This window comes from Alosa pseudoharengus, unplaced genomic scaffold (genome assembly GCF_046254945.1).
Source record: "Alosa pseudoharengus isolate Yale_2024_CS ecotype anadromous, Long Island Sound unplaced genomic scaffold, YU_APseudo_1.1 YU_APseudo_1.1_scf_21, whole genome shotgun sequence".
NCBI classification, from domain to species: Eukaryota; Metazoa; Chordata; class Actinopteri; order Clupeiformes; family Clupeidae; genus Alosa; species Alosa pseudoharengus.
In genome coordinates, this window is record NW_027468674.1 from 5,709,623 (window position 1) to 5,730,107 (window position 20,485).

General features: G+C 40.9%; 1 protein-coding gene across 1 annotated transcript in view; it reads left to right on the forward strand.

Annotated features, from left to right (window-relative positions):
- LOC143138692 (NACHT, LRR and PYD domains-containing protein 3-like) overlaps positions 1-16,255 on the forward strand; it is a 139,438-nt gene extending 123,183 nt beyond the window's left edge. The window contains exons 7-15 of the mRNA XM_076299111.1: positions 5,853-6,026; positions 6,503-6,676; positions 7,097-7,270; positions 7,764-7,937; positions 8,560-8,733; positions 9,332-9,505; positions 9,884-10,030; positions 14,047-14,133; positions 14,256-16,255. Of these exons, the coding sequence (XP_076155226.1) occupies positions 5,853-6,026; positions 6,503-6,676; positions 7,097-7,270; positions 7,764-7,937; positions 8,560-8,733; positions 9,332-9,505; positions 9,884-10,030; positions 14,047-14,092 (1,237 nt within the window). The 3' untranslated portion in view covers positions 14,093-14,133; positions 14,256-16,255. The remainder of the gene's footprint in view (positions 1-5,852; positions 6,027-6,502; positions 6,677-7,096; positions 7,271-7,763; positions 7,938-8,559; positions 8,734-9,331; positions 9,506-9,883; positions 10,031-14,046; positions 14,134-14,255) is intronic.
- The last annotated feature ends 4,230 nt before the right edge of the window (positions 16,256-20,485 follow it).

The window sequence follows — 20,485 nt, forward strand, 5'->3', positions numbered from 1 at the left end:
AATACCGCTTCTTTTACGCTCTGATAATTCTTACGCTCGGCCCCCGACAGCGCCACAAACGCATCTTGAGCACGCCCAGTAAAAGTAGTCTGAAGCAGCAGTGTACGGTCTGCATCACTCCACTCATGTTCGTCAGCAATACCTTCAAAAAGAGAGAAAAAAATGTCAGGCTCACGGTCATTAAACTTCGGCAAAAACCTAATCATATGGGACAGGTTTTTCTCCGTGCCCATTGACGACCCAGAGGAATCCCCGTCACCACGCATTTTCCCTTCAGCAATTAATTTTAACTTCTCTCTCTGAAGATCGCTGTCTCGCTCAGTCTCTACTTGACGTTGTTTAAGTTTTTCCAATTCTAAATCATGTTCAATTCGTTGTTGTTCGCTGTTTTTCATATTCTTGTTTCTTTATTTCTGCTTCTATACGCTTAAATTCTAATTCATTTTCTTTTTCGCGTCTCTTTTCGTCGGCCTCTAAGCGTCGGAGTTCCAGTTGCTTTTTAAGATCTTTTGGAATATGTTCGAATCCATAATGATCAATCACTTGACATAATTGATCCTTTGTTAAACTTTCCAACAAAACCTCCGATGGGGACTCAAAAAAGTCTTCAACCTTCACTGTAGGCATCTCCTTTTCGTTAACGTTGACGTAACTGCGTTAACGTTGATGTAACTAAATGCTACTCACTAATCAAAAACAATGACAAAGATAGACGCTATAAACAGGCAAACAATCAGGCACAGGTATTACAGCCACCCCCTTTCCCCGATACAAGAGCTGCCCCGTATCTATCTCCCAAACATTTCCCTAAATATTTCCACCTCTAGTCTTCAGTATGCCCACATACAATTGAGTTGCTCCCGCAACCCCAGCGCGTCCGACACACCAAAAACAATAAGTTAAAATAAAAAAGGCAAAGAAATAAACAGCGATAAGCGCCTGTACCTGCGACGGGGGTTCACGTTAGCTCGGTAGGTCTAACCTACCTTCCACCCACTTAACAAGAGGCACCTGTACCCAATCGACCTGTAGGCTGCGCGTCAACCTTGCAGCCAAAGGAACGCACAGGCTGCAAGGCTCCAATGGCTCTCCTCCTCCACGGCAACCCAAAACAAAGCAAAACACAAACCAATCAAGAAATTACCAAGCAATCAATTTAAGTCACTAATCCAAACTACCACCTAGCTAAACAAACAATTACTTCGTGGTACTCCCCAATTTCGAAAACACGTTTTTGCTGCAACAGGTAATTTACACCCGGCTACCAGAGGCAATATTTAACTTGACCAACCAATTAACTTATTTTATAACCACCAGACGAGTTAGCGAAAAAAAAACGTACCAATTCCGGAACACTCACGGCTCGAGCCCCCACATGTTATACACTGGCTCGGAGTATGTACATTTAGGGGAGACCAACGCAGTGTTGAAATTATAATAAATGAATTTATTAAAGAAAGTTAAACATAAACTAATATTTCGGAATAACGATAAGGATGAAGTGCAAATCAGTGTAGTGTTAGTTACTCAAAAGTGAAGTGTAAGTCAGTACAGAGAAGAACGTTAACGCAACAAAATGAATGCCAAGCCGGGAGGAGGAGAACCGCGCCCGGAGTGCAGACTGAGCCGATCTTAAATATCTCTCCCAATCAGGCACACCTGGGCACACAGGGGAAACAAGCACCCAGGCACGTCAGTGCCAATGGGCGGAGTTAGGACACAGCGGCCTGGGCCGTAACAACACTTATTGGTCTTTGATACAGTGGTATAAGTACTAAGTACTTGGGCAATTCCATGGAAAATTACGTTTTTTGTAACATCTATAACGGCAATAAAATGTGATGGTATGGTATGATGTGAATGATTACATGAAATTTGAACATTTGCTATTTTTGGCTGAAGAATGTACATGAGAAAAAATGCACAAAAATGAATAGTAACATTTACATCATACAAATGCCAAGGCATTTCACTGGCGTTATGGATGTGACAAAAAGTCAATTTTCCGTGGAATTGCCCACTTACAATTACATATTACATTACATGTTGTGTCATTGGTGTCTTGGAACATGTCTGCCATTACTCTACATACTGTAGTACATGTATCAACTGTGTTATGTATTACTCTTTTGATACAATGGAATAAACCCATTCAAATAAAGTGTACCAGTTAAGTACTTACATGTACATATTATATACATCCTGTCAATGATGTCATGCATCCTGTAATTGATGTGTTGAAACGTGTCTGCTGTTACACCACACAGTACATGTGAATTAGTAGACCTGTTCCAAGACATCGAAGACACAACATACATGTCATATGTACATGTAAGTAATTAACTGGTACACTTAATAGGTTTATTCCACTGTATCAAAAAGTAACAAGGTTGTAGCAGCACAGCTGTTACATATACACTGAAGACAATGAGGCCTTGACTGGAGCTAAGAGTGATTTGTATATCAAATCTATCATGACCAGATTTACCCCATCCAGCAGGTGTCAGGTCAGCTCTTTGCCTCTGATGAAAATTTAGGCAAATTGGCAAAGTTTTGTAAAAGCACTCAGTATTACAATGTAACAACTATAGCCTATGTAGGTACCCACAAATACATAATGCAAGTATAATGATAGTACAGTACCTGATAATACATGTTGTTACACAGGTTGTACCACTCTACCTAATTAGGTAGGTACACTGTAACAGCGACACATTAAAATATAGTGTTGCCAATGAATTTCCCCAGTAGTGGACAATAGACTTCTCTTCTAGCCTACACGTCACATGTAGCCTACTAGAAGTGATGGTTCATAAATTAACCCTCCAACTTTGCTGATGCACAGAACAGGTGTGCTGAGCTTTGTTTTTGGCTCTTCAAAGTGTTGTAAGTAAGGTGGTGTAAATAGCCTATAGGCAGGTGGTGAGACAGGTCAAGAAATATGGTGCAGTGAAACACTATACAGTTGATTTTCAGAAGGTGGTTTAGAGTAGTATAAATGAAATATAAATATGTGCACTGTATTACCTTATAAGAGCAGAATAAATATGGCTATGAATAACAATGTCAGTTGATATTATTTTAAATGTTGGTGACACTACATTAATAAGGAGAATAGCAATACTAAACAATAATGTGAATGCAAAATCAATGGGCAATAAATGGAAATCAACAAATACTATAACATACAAACAATGACTCAGAACAGCCTAAGTGCATGGTGAACAAATATGTCTTTACACCCCTGTTGACAGGTGCATGCAAAAACACAGAAAGCAGACAAGGATTTTGTTTTTATAACACATGTAATAAGCAATGAACATTTGAAGATGTATTGTTTTGTTCTTCTAACATCAATAGTAGTTGTGCAGAGGTTGTAACATAATGATAAATTCATGCTGCCTGTCACATTATGAATATACCCTGTCTTGTCTTGCACATCAGAAGCAGCAGCACTATGCTATTACAGTACATCGTTCACCGTAGGGACTAGTATGAGGGAGACTGAGCTGCCAATCTCTCTTAACAGGTCCTGCATCATATCTACAAATATCTGTTCTGCTCTGCACAAACATAAGCAGGGTCTGATTTAGCGTGGCAGAGTGCTGATTGACAATAACATGGTTCCCTGCAGTGTTTGGTGGATTCCCATTGATGTTTGTGGGTTCTGTTTGACTGTACAGTTTATGTGTGGCATCTCATTCCTCAGTTGTCTAACATGTTTTCTGACGGCCACTGATTGCATTAGCAGCTGAAAGACCAACTTGTAACAAGGTCCCAATTGTGGATACACCCATTAACAATCCTTGCGACCAATGACATCCGGATCAACTACAAACTTTTGATTGATTTTCAACAATGAACAGTTAGTTCAGTGTAATATGTTCATCTCTCTCCCCCATCTTAATAAGTCAACATTATATGATATGACCCTATTTTTACATTATAGCCTACATGTAGCCTATGTTATAGCCTAACCCTTATCTATAGGTGACTGATGAGATTCATGTTAGCATATATTCATTGGCGACACAATTAATATTGGAGCTATTTCACTGTCGCAGACCCAGACGTGCTTGGTAGTCATAGGCCAACATGAGACTTAAGCCCCCGTGTCGTCATGACTTAGGTTAGCCTATGTTCTTACTGTTATTATCTGTATGACATATTGTCTGTGGAACACAATTGTAGGCTAGGCCTATATTTGATTTTCAGTAAGCTTATATATCAATGATAAAGCTTTACTTTTTGGTGTAATTATTTAGGTTTTTTTTTTATCTATGTAGGCTATTTCTTTAATGTTACATTATTATTTTGTTAATACATGGAATAAATCACCACAAACACACGCGACTGTAGCCTATGGGCTTCTTCTGTAGCCTACCCGGCTTGCGCAGCGTGGCTAACAACGCCCCTAAAACAAGTGTAACCGTCGGCTCCTCGAGGCTTATTACTTAAACGAAGTTACAGCAGCTATTACCTAGCGTTCATGGGCTTCGTAAAAACCTTTCTCCGAGTGAAAACATCATCATTCCGCGTCATTCACGTCACTTAATGTGTGAGTCAGAGGTCGGAAACTGGGGCTAGATTTTGCTAACAGAGTTGCCCAGTTAGGGGCTCGTCATCACTTTTGTCGTCACGTTGTAGTTCGTTTGTAGTCCATGTGGCCTTTCATGTCCAACAGTTTTAATGTGAACTTGGGAATTTGCCCTTTTTATCACTTAAAAAGCTGCATATCTTTCTTTCACGAGCATCTTACACTATATTTTAAGCAAATACAGTTGTTTGTTTAGGATTAGTGAGTGTATGTTTTAGCCTTTGTTGTGGCATCCGTGTTTGTCACACATTCGATGGCTAAGCACTTGAACACTTGCTGTCGGAAAAACAAAGTAGCCATGGGGGCGGTCCTTGTCATTCCGAGGTGCTCTGAATGCACCCTTAGACCCGAAGTGCAGGAGAAGTGGATATTCAACCACGCCATCATTCAGGTCGCAGCGACACGTAGGTGTACTTTATGTGCTGTGTCATGCTGCCATCTAGTGGTTGTGGAATATTTAACACCCATTATAGTTCTGGGAATAGATGTGCCCTCGAATAAATGTTAAATTATATGGGTAATCCATCTGATAAATTGTGTTTTTCTTTTTATACTTCGTACCTTTATAAATTGAAGTGTATCATTAAGGTACCTTTTTCAATGTCATTACTTTGACATTCGACATTAGTCGACCATAAATTTGGGCAATGGGCACATTGTTAGGGGTTGACCCTTTGCATAAGATTTCTCCACATTACTTGATCCAAATTCTGTGATTTTTGTTGTATAAATGTTGTACAATTATGTAGTTTCGTATCAAAGTGGAATGGCTGTTTTCATAAGTCAGCGGCGTTAGTTTGAGCACATAATTGACGTTTTGTTTACATGTGTTCAATGTAAGTCAATGGGAGCCGGAAATACATAAATAGCGGCGTCCAAAGAATCTTTTGTCGGATAGCGAGACAGCAGTCTTTCTTTGGTGCGCAATCTGAAGCTGTAGAGACATTACTGCTGGTTAAGCACATTGTTGGAAATGTGCACTTTATTTTCTGTCCTGTTGTGCGTTGCTGACAATGTAAGTGATGATTACTATAGTTTGTTGACACTGTTAATCTCTTTAGTTATACCTTTATATGTCAGACTGCCGTTTAGTAAGTGTAAATGACTGGAAACATATTAGCATAATTGCCGCGAATGTGTGGAATGTTACAATATTTAGTATGTCATTTATATCTGTGTGTGTGTGTTGTATAGTTAGAGGTACAGTATGTGAGTGTAGTAATCAGATATGTCAACATGTGTTGTGTTTCTCCAGGCTGCATAGTTGTTCCCTCACAGAGAAGAGCTGTGCTGTGATAGCGTCAGCTGATGGATCAAACTCCTGCAGTTTGAAGGAGCTGAACCTGAGTGACAATGAGCTTCATGATGCAGGAGTTCAGCATCTCTCAGAGCTCCTCAAGAATCCCCACTGCAAACTGGAGAAACTAGAGTGAGTCTGAACACACAACAACAGATCTGTGTGTGTGGGGAGAACCCAGTGATGAGTGAGTGCTTGTGTGTGTCATAGCCCTTGATGTGTGTGTTTGTGTCTTTGTGTGTTTATCTCACATTATGTGTGTGTGTGTGTGTGTGTGTGTATGCTACAACACCCCGACACTGACTGCTGACTCTCTCCTTGCTGGCTCCCTGTAAAGTGAGGGTGAGAGTGTGTGTGTGTGTGTGTGTGCACTCCAACACCCTGACTCCACTGACTGCTGACTCTCTCCTGTCTGTCCCGTTTCTGGCGCTCACTCTCCACGCACGCCTCGTCTCCTCTTCTTTTTTGAGGCTTCATTGAGGCCATAACAGTGTGTGTGTGTGTGTGTGTGTGTGTGTGTGTGTGTGTGTGTGTGTGTGTTGTATAGTTAGAGGTACAATATGTGAGTGTAATAATCAGATATGTCATCATGTGTTATGTTTCTCCAGGCTGGAGGAGTGTTCCCTCACAGAGAAGAGCTGTGCTGTGATAGCATCAGCTGCCAGATCAAACTCCTGCAGTTTGAAGGAGCTGAACCTGAGTTGCAATGAGCTTCATGATGCAGGAGTTCAGCATCTCTCAGAGCTCCTCAAGAATCCCCACTGCAAACTGGAGAAACTAGAGTGAGTCTGAACACACAACAACAGATCTGTGTGTGTGTGTGGGGAGAACCCAGTCATGAGTGAGTGCTTGTGTGTGTCATAACCCTTGATGTGTGTGTGTGTGTGTGTGTGTGTATGTATGCTACAACACCCTGACACCACTCACTGCTGACTATCCTGTCTGGCTCCCTGTGATGTGTGTGTGTGTGTGTGTGTGTGTGTATGTGTATGAGTGTGTGTGTGTGTGTGTGTGTATGAGTGTGTGTGTGTACGCTACAACACCCCGACACCACAGACTGCTGACTCTCTCCTTGCTGGCTCCCTGTAAAGTGAGGGTGAGAGTGTGTGTGTGTGTGTGTGTGTGTGTGTGTGTTGTATAGTTAGAGGTACAGTATTTGAGTGTAATAATCAGATATGTCATCATGTGTTATGTTTCTCCAGGCTGTGGACTTGTTCCCTCACAGAGAAGAGCTGTGCTGCGATAGCGTCAGCTGATGGATCAAACTCCTGCAGTTTGAAGGAGCTGAACCTGAGTGCCAATGATCTTCATGATGCAGGAGTTCAGCATCTCTCAGAGCTCCTCAAGAATCCCCACTGCAAACTGGAGAAACTAGTGTGAGTCTGAACACACAACAACAGATCTGTGTGTGTGGGGAGAACCCAGTCATGAGTGAGTGCTTGTGTGTGTCATAACCCTTGATGTCTGTGTTTTTGTGTGTGTGTGTTTGCCTTTGTGTGTTAATCTCACATTATGTGTGTGTGTGTGTGTGTGTGTGTGTGTATGCTACAACACCCTGACACCACTCACTGCTGACTGTCCTGTCCGGCTCCCTGTGGTGTGTGTGTGTGTGTGTGTGTGTGTGTGTGTGTGTGTGTGTGTGTGTGTGTGTGTGTGTGTGTGTCCACTCCAACACCCTGACACCACTGACTGCTGACTCTCTCCTGTCTGTCCCGTTTCTGGCGCTCACTCTCCACGCACGCCTCGTCTCCTCTTCTTTTTAGAGGCTTCATTGAGGCCATAACAGTGTGTGTTTGTGTGTTGTATAGTTAGAGGTACAGTATGTGAGCGTAATAATCAGATATGTCATCATGTGTTATGTTTCTCCAGCCTGATTGAGTGTTTCCTCACAGAGAAGAGCTGTGCTGCGATAGCGTCAGCTGCCAGATCAAACTCCTGCAGTTTGAAGGAGCTGGACCTGAGTTGCAATGATCTTTATGATGCAGGAGTTCGGCATCTCACAGAGCTCCTCAAGAATCCCCACTGCAAACTGGAGAAACTAGTGTGAGTCTGAACACACAACAACAGATCTGTGTGTGTGTGTGGGGAGAATCCAGTGATGAGTGAGTGCTTGTGTGTGTCATAGCCCTTGATGTGTGTGTTTGTGTCTTTGTGTGTTTATCTCACATTATGTGTGTGTGTGTGTGTGTGTATGTATGCTACAACACCCCGACACAACTCACTGCTGACTATCCTGTCTGGCTTCCTGTGATGTGTATGAGTGTGTGTGTGTGTGTGTGTGTGTGTGTGTGTGTATGTGTATGTGTATGTGTATGTGTATGTGTATGTGTATGAGTGTGTGTGTGTACGCTTCAACACCCCGACACCACTGACTGCTGACTCTCTCCTTGCTGGCTCCCTGTAAAGTGAGGGTGAGAGTGTGTGTGTGTGTGTGTGCACTCCAACACCCTGACACCACTGACTGCTGACTCTCTCCTGTCTGTCCCGTTTCTGGCGCTCACTCTCCACGCATGCCTCGTCTCCTCTTCTTTGGTGAGGCTTCATTGAGATCTTAACAGTGTGTGTGTGTGTGTGTGTGTGTGTGTGTGTGTCTGTGTGGTATAGTTAGAGGTACAGTATGTGAGTGTAGTAATCAGATATGTCATCATGTGTTATGTTTCTCCAGGCTGATTCGTTGTTCCCTCACAGAGAAGAGCTGTGCTGCGATAGCGTCAGCTGATGGATCAAACTCCTGCAGTTTGAAGGAGCTGAACCTGAGTGCCAATGAGCTTCATGATGCAGGAGTTCAGCATCTATCAGAGCTCCTCAAGAATCCCCACTGCAAACTGGAGACACTAGAGTGAGTCTGAACACACAACAACAGATCTGTGTGTGTGGGGAAAACCCAGTGATGAGTGAGGGCTTGTGTTTGTTATAGCCCTTGATGTGTGTGTTTGTGCCTTTGTGTGTTAATCTCACATTATGTGTGTGTGTGTGTGTGTGTGTGTATGCTACAACACCCCGACACAACTCACTGCTGACTATCCTGTCTGGCTCCCTGTGATGTGTGTGTGTGTGTGTGTGTGTGTGTGTGTGTGTGTGTGTGTGTGTGTGTGTGTGTGTGTGTGTGTGTGTATGTATGAGTGTGTGTGTTGTACGCTTCAACACCCCGACACCACTGACTGCTGACTCTCTCCTTGCTGGCTCCCTGTGAGTGTGAGTGTGTGCGTGTGTGTGTGTGTGTGTGTGTGTGCACTCCAACACCCTGACTCCACTGACTGCTGACTCTCTCCTGTCTGTCCCGTTTCTGGCGCTCACTCTCCAGGCATGCCTCGTCTCCTCTTCTTTTTTGAGGCTTCATTGAGGCTTTAACAGTGTGTGTGTGTGTGTTGTATAGTTGGAGGAACAGTATGTGAGTGTAATAATCAGATATGTCATCATGTGTTATGTTTCTCCAGGCTGCAGTATTGTTCCCTCACAGAGAAGAGCTGTGCTGCGATAGCGTCAGCTGCCAGATCAAACTCCTGCAGTTTGAAGGAGCTGAACCTGAGTAACAATAAGCTTCATAATGCAGGAGTTCAGCATCTCTCAGAGCTCCTCAAGAATCCCCACTGCAAACTGGAGAAACTAGAGTGAGTCTGAACACACAACAACAGATCTGTGTGTGTGGGGAGAACCCAGTGATGAGTGAGTGCTTGTGTGTGTGTGTGTGTGTGTGTGTGTGTGTGTGTGTGCGCTACAACACCCTGACACCACTGACTGCTGACTCTCTCCTGTCTGTCCCGTTTTTGGTGCTCACTCTCCACACACGCCTCGTCTCCTCTTCTGTGTTGAGGCTTCATTGTGCGTGCGTGCGTGCGTACGTGCTTGCGTGCGTGTGTGTGTGTGTTTTTTTTTTTTTTTTGTGCGTGTGTGCGTGTGTGTTTGTGTGTGTGTGTGTGTTTAATAGTGTGCAAACTGGAGAAAGTAATCTGCTGTTGTTAACACATTAGTAATCATTTGTCCTCTAGAGTGGATGTTGGTATCTTCCTAAAGGAGAGTCCAGCAGCAGCAGCAGCCTCTGCTAGCAGGTCCCACTCAGATGCTGCAGAGCTGCACCTCAGAGACAAAGTCCAGCAGGACCCAGGAGCACAGCTGCTCTCTCTGGACACTCACACGTGAGTCTGGTGGACAACGGCACACACACACACAGCAAATAGTCTAAAAATTCCCATTTCAAAATGGAGATCAGTATAAAAATATCACTTATGTGATGGGTGACGAGTGTCATGTATGTAGGTGCAGAGCAGTGGTTCTCAGTACAGTGTATGAGTGTCTGAAGTCACTGGCAATAGCAGTTCAACAGGAGCTTGCTCTGGTTCAAATGGCACAGGTAGTAGCTGTTGTCCATGTATCAGTCTCACAGCCTGAGAGAATAGGCTGTCTCTGAGTCTGGATGTCCTGGCAGCCACACTCAGCTACCAGACGCGCCAGACTTCATGAGGATGAAGAATTTGTGGGTGGGATGGGTGGGATCACTGATGACATTCTTGGCCCATTTAAGGAGCCTCTTTTGGTATATGTCCTGGAGTGACAGGAGAGCCGCCCAATGACCTGCTGGGCCTCACCACCCTCTGCAGTGCCCTCCTCTCTTGTGCTGTGCTGTTGCCAAACCACACAGCCATGCAGCAGGTTAGCACGTGATACAGTGCATTTGTACAAGTTATTACACAGCCATGCAACAGGTTAGCACATGCTCTACAGTGCATCTGTACAAGTTATTACACAGCCATGCAACAGGTTAGCACATGCTCTACAGTGCATCTGTACAAGTTATTACACAGCCATGCAGCAGGTTAGCACGTGATACAGTGCATCTGTACAAGGGTCATTCCAAGTGAAAACAGCCAAAATCGGGGTATCATGTACATGATACCTCTCAGATTTGGCTGAAAAGCGGTGAAAGTATGCCTTATGTTACCAAACTGAGGAATCTGAAGTTTCAGGTCAATATCTCAAACGGTTTGCCCGTGCCGTCCATTTGAAATTCGGGTGCCACGGCCCTAATTGACACATTGGAATTTCACATTTCATCCTTTGTCATTTTTGGAAGCCCATAACGTCTGTTCTAATAGTGGTAGAAGGCTGGAAACTGGTGTGGTAGTTCATTGTAGCCTGTACTACACTATTCTGGAGGCAGAATCAACATTCCTTACTGTTTGGAGGAGAAGTGGGTCACCAAAGTCCTAAAAAATTTTGACAGCATGTGTGATTTTTCACTTTTTGGGTGGCCGTAGCACCACGATTAATGATCATATTTATTCTGAACAGGATTATTTGTTATATTTGGGAACTTTGCTCTTGCCAAAATTAATTTGAGGGTTATGGTACCACTGATGGGGGTTTTATGGGGGTCCAAAAACCCTCTCCGGCAAAGGTGACTTTTTTGGAACCCCATATTTGGACCCCCAAATGACCATGTGGGCACTTGATGATCCTAATGGGATTTATACCAGATAAAGATACATATTTGTTCTTTCTTTTAATGAAATAACATTTTTGACTATGAAGCTCCATAATATGAATTTTATTCTTCATAATGCACCATTTTGGACATTGTTTCCAGAAGTCTGGAATGTAAATCAGGGAGAATTTAGTGATGATAAAGCATGAAAATAGTGGAAATAACTTAGTATTATGCTCAGTGATGGCAAACAATTAAATACTGAGATGCTGTCACAGATTAACCCCTTATCCCCCATGAAAGAGACCCTCCATCAAACTTTCAAACTAAATAACAAGAATGTTACATAGTGTAAGACCACTACAAATAAAAGAGTTTTCCCTTGCCCCTGTCACTCTCCAAATAAAATTAAATTGAAAATTAAATAGTTATAGTATTATCCAAGAAATTGTGGAAGCAGTGGCATCATTTTGTCATGGTAATTTTGGTCAAGTTTGTATTGGCGAGCACTGCGTCCATAGATGTCTGGCACACTGACACAACAAATGATATGTTGGAATGACACCCAACAGGGGATCTGTCTTTGGTCCGATGGCCATTTGAGGATGTTGTTGACACACTTCATGAATTTCACAAAAACATCACCATGTTCATCTGAACGTTCAACAATGTTTCCAATGAACCAGTTATCATCATAGATACAGGCAATGTATTTTCCTAGCTGGAAAATTGAGTTTGGTGGCTGAGTTGACGTGGAATGACCCACAAGTTATTACACAGTCATGCAGCAGGTTAGCACGTGATACAGTGCATCTGTACAAGTTATTACACAGCCATGCAGCAGGTTAGCATGTGCTCTACAGTGCATCTGTACAAGTTATTACACAGCCATGCAGCAGGTTAGCACGTGATACAGTGCATCTGTACAAGTTATTACACAGCCATGCAGCAGGTTAGCACGTGCTCTACAGTGCATCTGTACAAGTTGTTGAGGATTTCAGGTGTCATGCTGAATCTCATTAGACGTCACAGGAAGTACATTCTCTGATTGGCTGTCTTTGCCAGCTGTTCTGAATTCTTAGTCCACCTAAGGTCTTGACACACGTGGACACAGGAATGTGTAGCTGTCCACTCTCTCCACCTCTGAGTCTCCAATTAGTGGTGGCAGGTGTAGTTGGTCACCCCATCTCATGTCCACCTCCATCTCCTTGGTCTTGTTGATGTTCAGTGTGAGGTTGTTAGCCTCACACCATGTGACCAGTTCTGCCACCTCCCTCCTGTATGCTGACTCATCATCGCCCGTGGTGAGACCAATGACTGTGGTGTCGTCCGCCAACTTTATCATGATGATGTTGGGCTGGACAGCGACACAGTCATGTGTGAAGAGGGTGTAATAGGGCTGAGTATGTGTTCATGTGTGAAGAGGGTGTAATAGGGCTGAGTACGAGGCCTTGCGATGCTCCAGTGTTCATGATGAGGGTGCTGGAGGAGTGGTTTCCAAGGCAACCATGCTGTGACCTGGTAGTGAGGAAGCTCAGTATCCAGTTACGCAGCGTAGAGAGACTCAGGTTGTGCAGTTTGTGTATGAGTTTATTGGGGATGATGATATTAAAAAAGCTGAGCTGTGGTCAATAAAAAGCAGACTAGCATAACTGTTTAAATTAAGCCATTTGCCCCAATGTACATGCCCCCAGAGTGTAGCGCTGTCTGTAGTAGACTGGTGATGGTGTTTTTGTCTGTAACAGACTGGTGATGATGTTTGTCTCTGTAGTAGACTGGTGATGGTGTTTGTATCCTTAACTCATTGAGTGCCAAAAACGTAATATTATGTTTTTCCTTCCCTTGCGTTGAGTGCCAAAAACGTAATATTACGTTTTTAGCTTTTTTTTTTTAATTACAAAACTAGACACTCTAACACACCTTATATGTGATTTTGGGAACTGTGATGAATGGAAATGAAATATATGACGATCGAAAACTCATGAAAACGCACAATCTGGACATTTTATCTGGACATTTAATCTTAAAACTCTGCTTTTGATGGTTGCCGCTTTGGGTTGAATCAGTGACACATGCACGTCAGGTCAAAACCAGGCCATTTTCGTGGGTTTATCACTAGGTGGCAGTCTCGCCAGGTCTCGCTAGGTCACTTCCCGGAAATGTTACAGGCAACACTTCATATTTCATCAAAGACGCTACATCTCCATTTCTAGAAATAAAACAGGGATTTTGATGAAAACTAGCCACTGTTTAGCTTGGGATTTCTTAGGAACAGAGGCATGTAGAAATAAACGGTTTGTACCCACTGAGAGCTTAGTCTCACCTTTCAAACAAGCCATAGTATGTGTCCATAGCTATAACATAGAATATGCTGTGGCTCAACAAAAAGAATGATCAAGATTGCTGGCACTCTGGGCCAAAGCTTCCGAAAACAGCGCGGCATTCAATGAGTTAATAGACTGGTGATGGTGTTTGTGTCTGTAATAGACTGGTGATGGTGTTACATAGCTGGTGGATACATAACTGGCATGCGTAGGCGGCCGAAATCAGGTGTTGAAACACGTGTATGAAAAATTTTAATTATGCAAACACTGATCCAGGACAAAAACTGCCCCCCCCCCCCCCGAAAAAATCTCCCATTTTTGGAAAGCTAAATGTTGACAGGTATGAGTAGACTGGTGATGGTGTTTGTGTCTGTGATAGACTGATCTTTGTACCTGCATCCTTCAGATCAGACCAGTGGTCAGACTGTGGTGGCTCCTTCAGTGGCTCATAACCAGGTCCAGAGAGACGTCAACATCACAACTCATATTCACGGTGAGGACGTTAATTAACCCAGGACAGTTACATGTATATATGTTTTTCTTGTAAGACTGAAATTCTCTTGTTGTGTTTCTTCTTTTTTATCTGATGTGCCCACCCCCCTTCTCTTTGGAAAGTGGAACCATCCTCAGCAGGCAACACAGGCCGGTAAATGGTCCTCTACAAGGCAACCAGACACCTACAAGTGGGAGATGGACTGCTCTGAAATGACTGTGTTAATCTGCGCTCAGATCTCTAAAGGAAACTCTACAAAATGGAGACCAAGGATTTCCTCCTTACACCCTGGAGTGGAGTTAGAACATGTCTATTCTAATGGATGTCCGTTTCTAATAGCACCATATCACGTTTCTGTTTTATTCTATTATAAGTACTTGTTGTAAGTTGATTGTATTTCAGTTATTAAAGGAACCGTATGTAAGAAATGTATTTCAATTAATCATAAAATGGCCCTGATATGTCACTAGACATTAAGAAATCATGTTCATCTCAAATACTTATATCACTGACAGCAGTAGTCTGGCCAGGTTATTGTCATTTAAAAAGTGAAGTTGCAGCCCTCAACTTATGTTGATGTTGTCATATTGTGTTTTGGCCTAATGCGCCACCCTCCACCTATCTACTAATCACAAAGTCAGTAGTGTTTTGTCATCCGGTTGCCAACTCTGCCAGTCAGAGGGGAGGGGAAGGGGATACACCGCTCTACAGTAATTTGAAAGTGATTGTAGTACCCGTTTTGGCCACAATCTTACATACGGTTCCTTTAAGCTTTGATTTACAATATAGTAGGCTCTCTATTGATTTTAATGAGTAGGCCTAGGCCTTAAAGTTACAGTATTTCTATCACAATTTACCAGACTTGGTCCTTTTGTCGGTTTTTAACAAAATTCTGACTATGATTGTTCCTTGTATTGCATTATGAGCACTGCGCCTATTGCATTCTACTGTTGCCTTAAGCCTAGCTCAGTCATTATGCTATACCACATCTCCCTCCATTGGAAGAGCAAGCTACATTGAGCGTAATAAACTGCATTTAGAATGGCAAATCCATATTTCTAGATATTTTGGTGAAAGTAACTTAAAAGTAATGCAATAGTAGTGTAATGCCTTACAATTCAGAGACAGTAATATTATAATGTAACAAATTACTTTGAAATGACAGTAATAAGTAATGCATAGTACATTACGATTTTGAAGTAACTTGCCCAACACTGAACCTCATCTACCTAGTTCAGTCATTCCAACTATATTAAACCTCATCATGTTGGTTGCCAATTAGCGCATTATCTGTTTTAACAATATATTTCACACCATATGTTTTGCATTTTCATGCACTGGTAATTCCCTGGAATTGCGTTTTCTAGTTACAGTGCATGAAAATGCACTGTACTGTTCTTCCTAGGCTTTTTCTTCTTCTAACGCAGTTAATGCAGCTTCAACCGTTTAATGTAGAAACTTCATTCAAACTATGTTACGTAGGTCTTACTTAGGACATGGGTGCTATGTATTTTTCAGCTTTGTAACTTTTATACTTTTTAAACTATTAATTAAAAACTGTTCAAAATTTCCCCATAGACTTAACATGGGCTGATGACATCACAATAGAGCCGTTCAGCATTTAGAATCCTATGGCAGGTGTTCGGGCCACCTGGATCAACTGCCAGTCTCAGGCTTTAAGCATACAAACTGGCCCTATTAAGACTACACATCCTGTTCAACTGCTTCCTCTAACTGTTTCAAAATAAAAGTCATCACTACAATATTTCACTGCTAAACAATTTAAGCCTTTAAACTACTGAACTTTTTAACTGTTCAGCCATTGTAACTGTTACTTGTCATCAACTATGACTCCTACCCACTGTAGCTAGTTAGCTAAGTTAGCTAAGTAACATGGTTAGCATGTTAGCATGCTAGTTAACATTTTTAGCAAAACTGCTAAAAATGATTAGCTAAGTTAGCTAAGTCACATGGTTAATATAATTAGCATGTTAGCATGCTAATTAGCATAGTTAGCATAACTACTAAAAATGATTAGCTAGGTTAGCTAAGTCATATGGTTAGCATAGTTTACATTTTAACATTGTTAGCATGCTAGTTAGCATAGTAATTTGGTTAGCATTATTATAGTGCGTGAAAATGCACTGTACTGTTCTTCCTAGGCTTCTTATTCTTATTATAGTGCATGAAAATGCACTATACTGTTCTTCCAAGTCTTCTTATTCTTACGATTATTACAGTGCATGAAAATGCACTGTACTGTTCTTCCTAGGCTTCTTCTTCTTATTATTATTATTATAGTGCATGAAAATGCACTATATTGTTCTTCCAAGTCTTCTTATTAGAGTGCATGAAAATGCACTCTATTGTTATCCGATTTATTATAGTGCATGAAAATGCACTATATTGTTCTTCCAAGTCTTCTTATTAGAGTGCATGAAAATGCACTCTACTGTTCTTCCTAGGCTTCTTCTTCTTCTTCTTCTTCTTCTTATTATAGTGCATGAAAATGCACTATATTGTTCTTCCAAGTCTTCTTATTATAGTGCATGAAAATGCACTATATTGTTCTTCCAAGTCTTCTTATTAGAGTGCATGAAAATGCACTCTACTGTTCTTCCTAGGCTTCTTCTTCTTCTTCTTCTTCTTCTTATTATTCTTCTTCTTCTAACGCAGTTAATGCAGCTTCAACCGTTTAACGTAGAAACTTCATTCAAACTGCGTTGCGTAGGTCTTACTTATGACATGTGGGCTTTGTATTTTTCATCTTTGTAACTTTTATACTTTTTAAACTATTAATTAAAAACTGCTCAAAATTTCCCCATAGACTTAACATGGGCTGATGACATCACAATGGACTAATTAACTTGATTTGCACCTGGTATCATCTTCCAGCTGCTCATCAAGGCCCCATCAAAGAATCAGTTCAACTGATTGCACCTGTATCAACTGCTTTCTACTGAACTAGACCAACTCTCTCTGTCTCTCCATTCTACAAGGATATAAGACACATTTCCTCCAACTTTCTATCCATTCATCCTCTTCAAACCATTCACTCATCCACCCATTAAACTATCCATCAACATCCATTAAACAATCTGCCTATCAACATCCATTCAACTTTCTGTCTTTCAACATCCATTACACTGTCTACATTTAACTTTTAAACTATATACTCTGTCTCAGGCTTTAAGCATACAATATGGCTCTATTAAGACTGCCGTTAAGCAATTAGAATCCTAGGCCAGATGGCCAGGCCACCTGCACCCTATCAGTTTCTCAGGCTAACCTTTTACACTATCCACCTATTTGACTGTTCAGTCAGTCCAACTATATTAAACCTCATCTACCTAGTTCAGTCATTCCAACTATATTAAACCTCATCTACCTAGCAAATAATTTAACCTTTTACACTATCCACCTATTTAACCGTTCAGTCATTCCAACTATATTAAACCTCATCTACCTAGTTCAGTCATTCCAACTATATTAAACCTCATCTACCTAGCAAATAATTTAACCATTTGAATCCTATGGCAGGTGTTTAGGCCACCTGGATCTCAACTGCCAGTCTCAGGCTTTAAGCATACAAACTGGCCCTATTAAGACTACACTTCCGGTTCAACTGCTTCCTCTGCCAAAAACTGTTTCAAAATAAAAGTCCTCACTACAATATTTCACTGTTAAACAATTTAACCCTTTAAATTACTGAACTTTTTAACTGTTTAGCCATTGTAACTGTTACTTGTCATCAACTATGACTCCTACCCACTGTAGCTAGTTAGCATGGTTAGCATGTTAGCATGTTAGCATGCTAGTTAGCATTTTTAGCAAAACTGCTAAAAATGATTAGCTAAGTCACATGGTTATCATAGTTAGCATGCTAGCATGTTAACATGTTAGTTAGCATTTTTAGCAAAACTGCTAAAAATGATTAGCTAAGTTAGCTAAGTCACATGGTTAGCATGCTAGCATGTTAACATGCTAGTTAGCATTTTTAGCAAAACTGTTAAAAACGATTAGCTAAGTTAGCTAAGTAAAATGGTTAGCATAGTTAGCATGTTAGCATGCTAGTTAGTATAGTTAGCAAAACTGCTAAAAATGATAAGCTAGGTTAGCTAAGTCACATGGTTAACATAGTTAGCATGTTAGCATTGCTAACATGCTAGTTAGCATAACTACTAAAAATGAAAACATTAGCTAAGTTAACTAAGTTAAGTATTATCCACCTATTTAACCGTTCAATCATTCCAACTATATTAAACCTTATCTACCAAGCAAATCATTTAACCATATCAACTATCCACCTATTTAACTGTTCAGTCACTCCAACTATATTAAACCTCATCTACCTAGCAACCAATATAGTTTGTTTTTACTCTGTATGATATTTTACATCATATTTTTTGCATTTTCATGCACTGTATTTCCTTCAGGAAATGCTTTTCTAGTTCTTATTATTCTTCTTCTAACGTAGCTAATGCAGCTTCAACCATTTAACGTAGAAACTTCATTCAAACTATGTTACGTAGGTCTTACTTAGGACATGTAGGCTTTGTATTTTTCATCTTTGTAACTTTTATACTTTTTAAACTATTAATTATTAACTTTTATAAAATCCCCATAGACTTAACATGGGCTGATGACATCACAATGGAGTAATTAACTTGATTTGCACCTGTATCTTCATCCAGCTGCTCATCTAGGCCACATCAAAGAATCAGTTCAACTGATTGCACCTGTATCAACTGCTTTCTACTGAACTAGACCAACTCTCTCTGTGTCTCTACATTCTACAAGGATATAAGACACATTTCATCCAACTTTCTATCCATTCATCCTCTTCAAACCATTCACTCATCCACCCATTAAACTATTCATCAACATCCATTAAACAATCTGCCTATCAACATCCATTCAACTTTCTGTCTATCAACATCCATTACACTATCTACATTTAACTTTTAAACTATATACTCTGTCTCAGGCTTTAAGCATACAATATGGCTCTATTAAGACTGCCGTTAAGCAATTAGAATCCTAGGCCAGGTGGCCAGGCCACCTGCACCCTATCAGTTTCTCAGGCTAACCTTTTACACTATCCACCTATTTGACTGTTCAGTCAGTCCAACTATATTAAACCTCATCTACCTAGTTCAGTCATTCCAACTATATTAAACCTCATCTACCTAGCAAATAATTTAACCTTTTACACTATCCACCTATTTAACCGTTCAGTCATTCCAACTATATTAAACCTCATCTACCTAGTTCAGTCATTCCAACTATATTAAACCTCATCTACCTAGTTGTCATTCCAACTATATTAAACCTCATCTACCTAGCAAATAATTTAACCATTTGAATCCTATGGCAGGTATTCAGGCCACCTGGATCTCAACTGCCAGTCTCAGGCTTTAAGCATACAATATGGCTCTATTAAGACTGCCGTTAAGCAATTAGAATCCTATGGCAGGTGTTCGGGCCAGCTGCATCAACTGCCAGTCTCAGGCTTTAAGCATACAAACTGGCCCTATTAAGACTACACATCCTGTCCAACTGCTTCCTCTGCCAAAAACTGTTTCAAAATAAAAGTCCTCACTACAATATTTCACTGTTAAACAATTTAACCCTTTAAACGACTGAACTTTTTAACTGTTTAGCCATTGTAACTGTTACTTGTCATCATCTATGACTTCTACCCACTGTAGCTAGTTAGCATGGTTAGCATAGTTAGCATGTTAGCATGCTAGCATGCTAGCATGTTAGCATGCTAGTTAGCATTTTTTATAAAACTGCTAAAAATGATTAGCTAAGTCACATGGTTAGCATAGTTAGCATGCTTACATGTTAGCATGCTAGTTAGCATTTTTTGTAAAACTGCTAAAAATGATTAGCTAAGTTAGCTAAGTCACATGGTTAGCATAGTTAGCATGCTAACATGTTAGCATGCTAGTTAGCATTTTTAGCAAAACTACTAAAAATGATTAGCTAAGTAAGCTAAGTCACATGGTTAACATAGTTAGCATGCTAGCATGTTAGCATGCTAGTTAGCATTTTTTTGTAAAACTGCTAAAAATGATTAGCTAAGTTAGCTAAGTCACATGGTTAACATAGTTAGCATGCTAACATGTTAGTTAGCATAGTTAGCATAATTGCTAAAAATAATTAGCTAAGTTAGCTAAGTAAAATGGTTAGCATAGTTAGCATGCTAGTTAGCATAGTTAGCAAAACTGCTAAAAATGATTAGCTAGGTTAGCTAAGTCACATGGTTAACATAGTTAGCATGTTAGCATTGCTAACATGCTAGTTAGCATAACTACTAAAAATGAAAACATTAGCTAAGTTAACT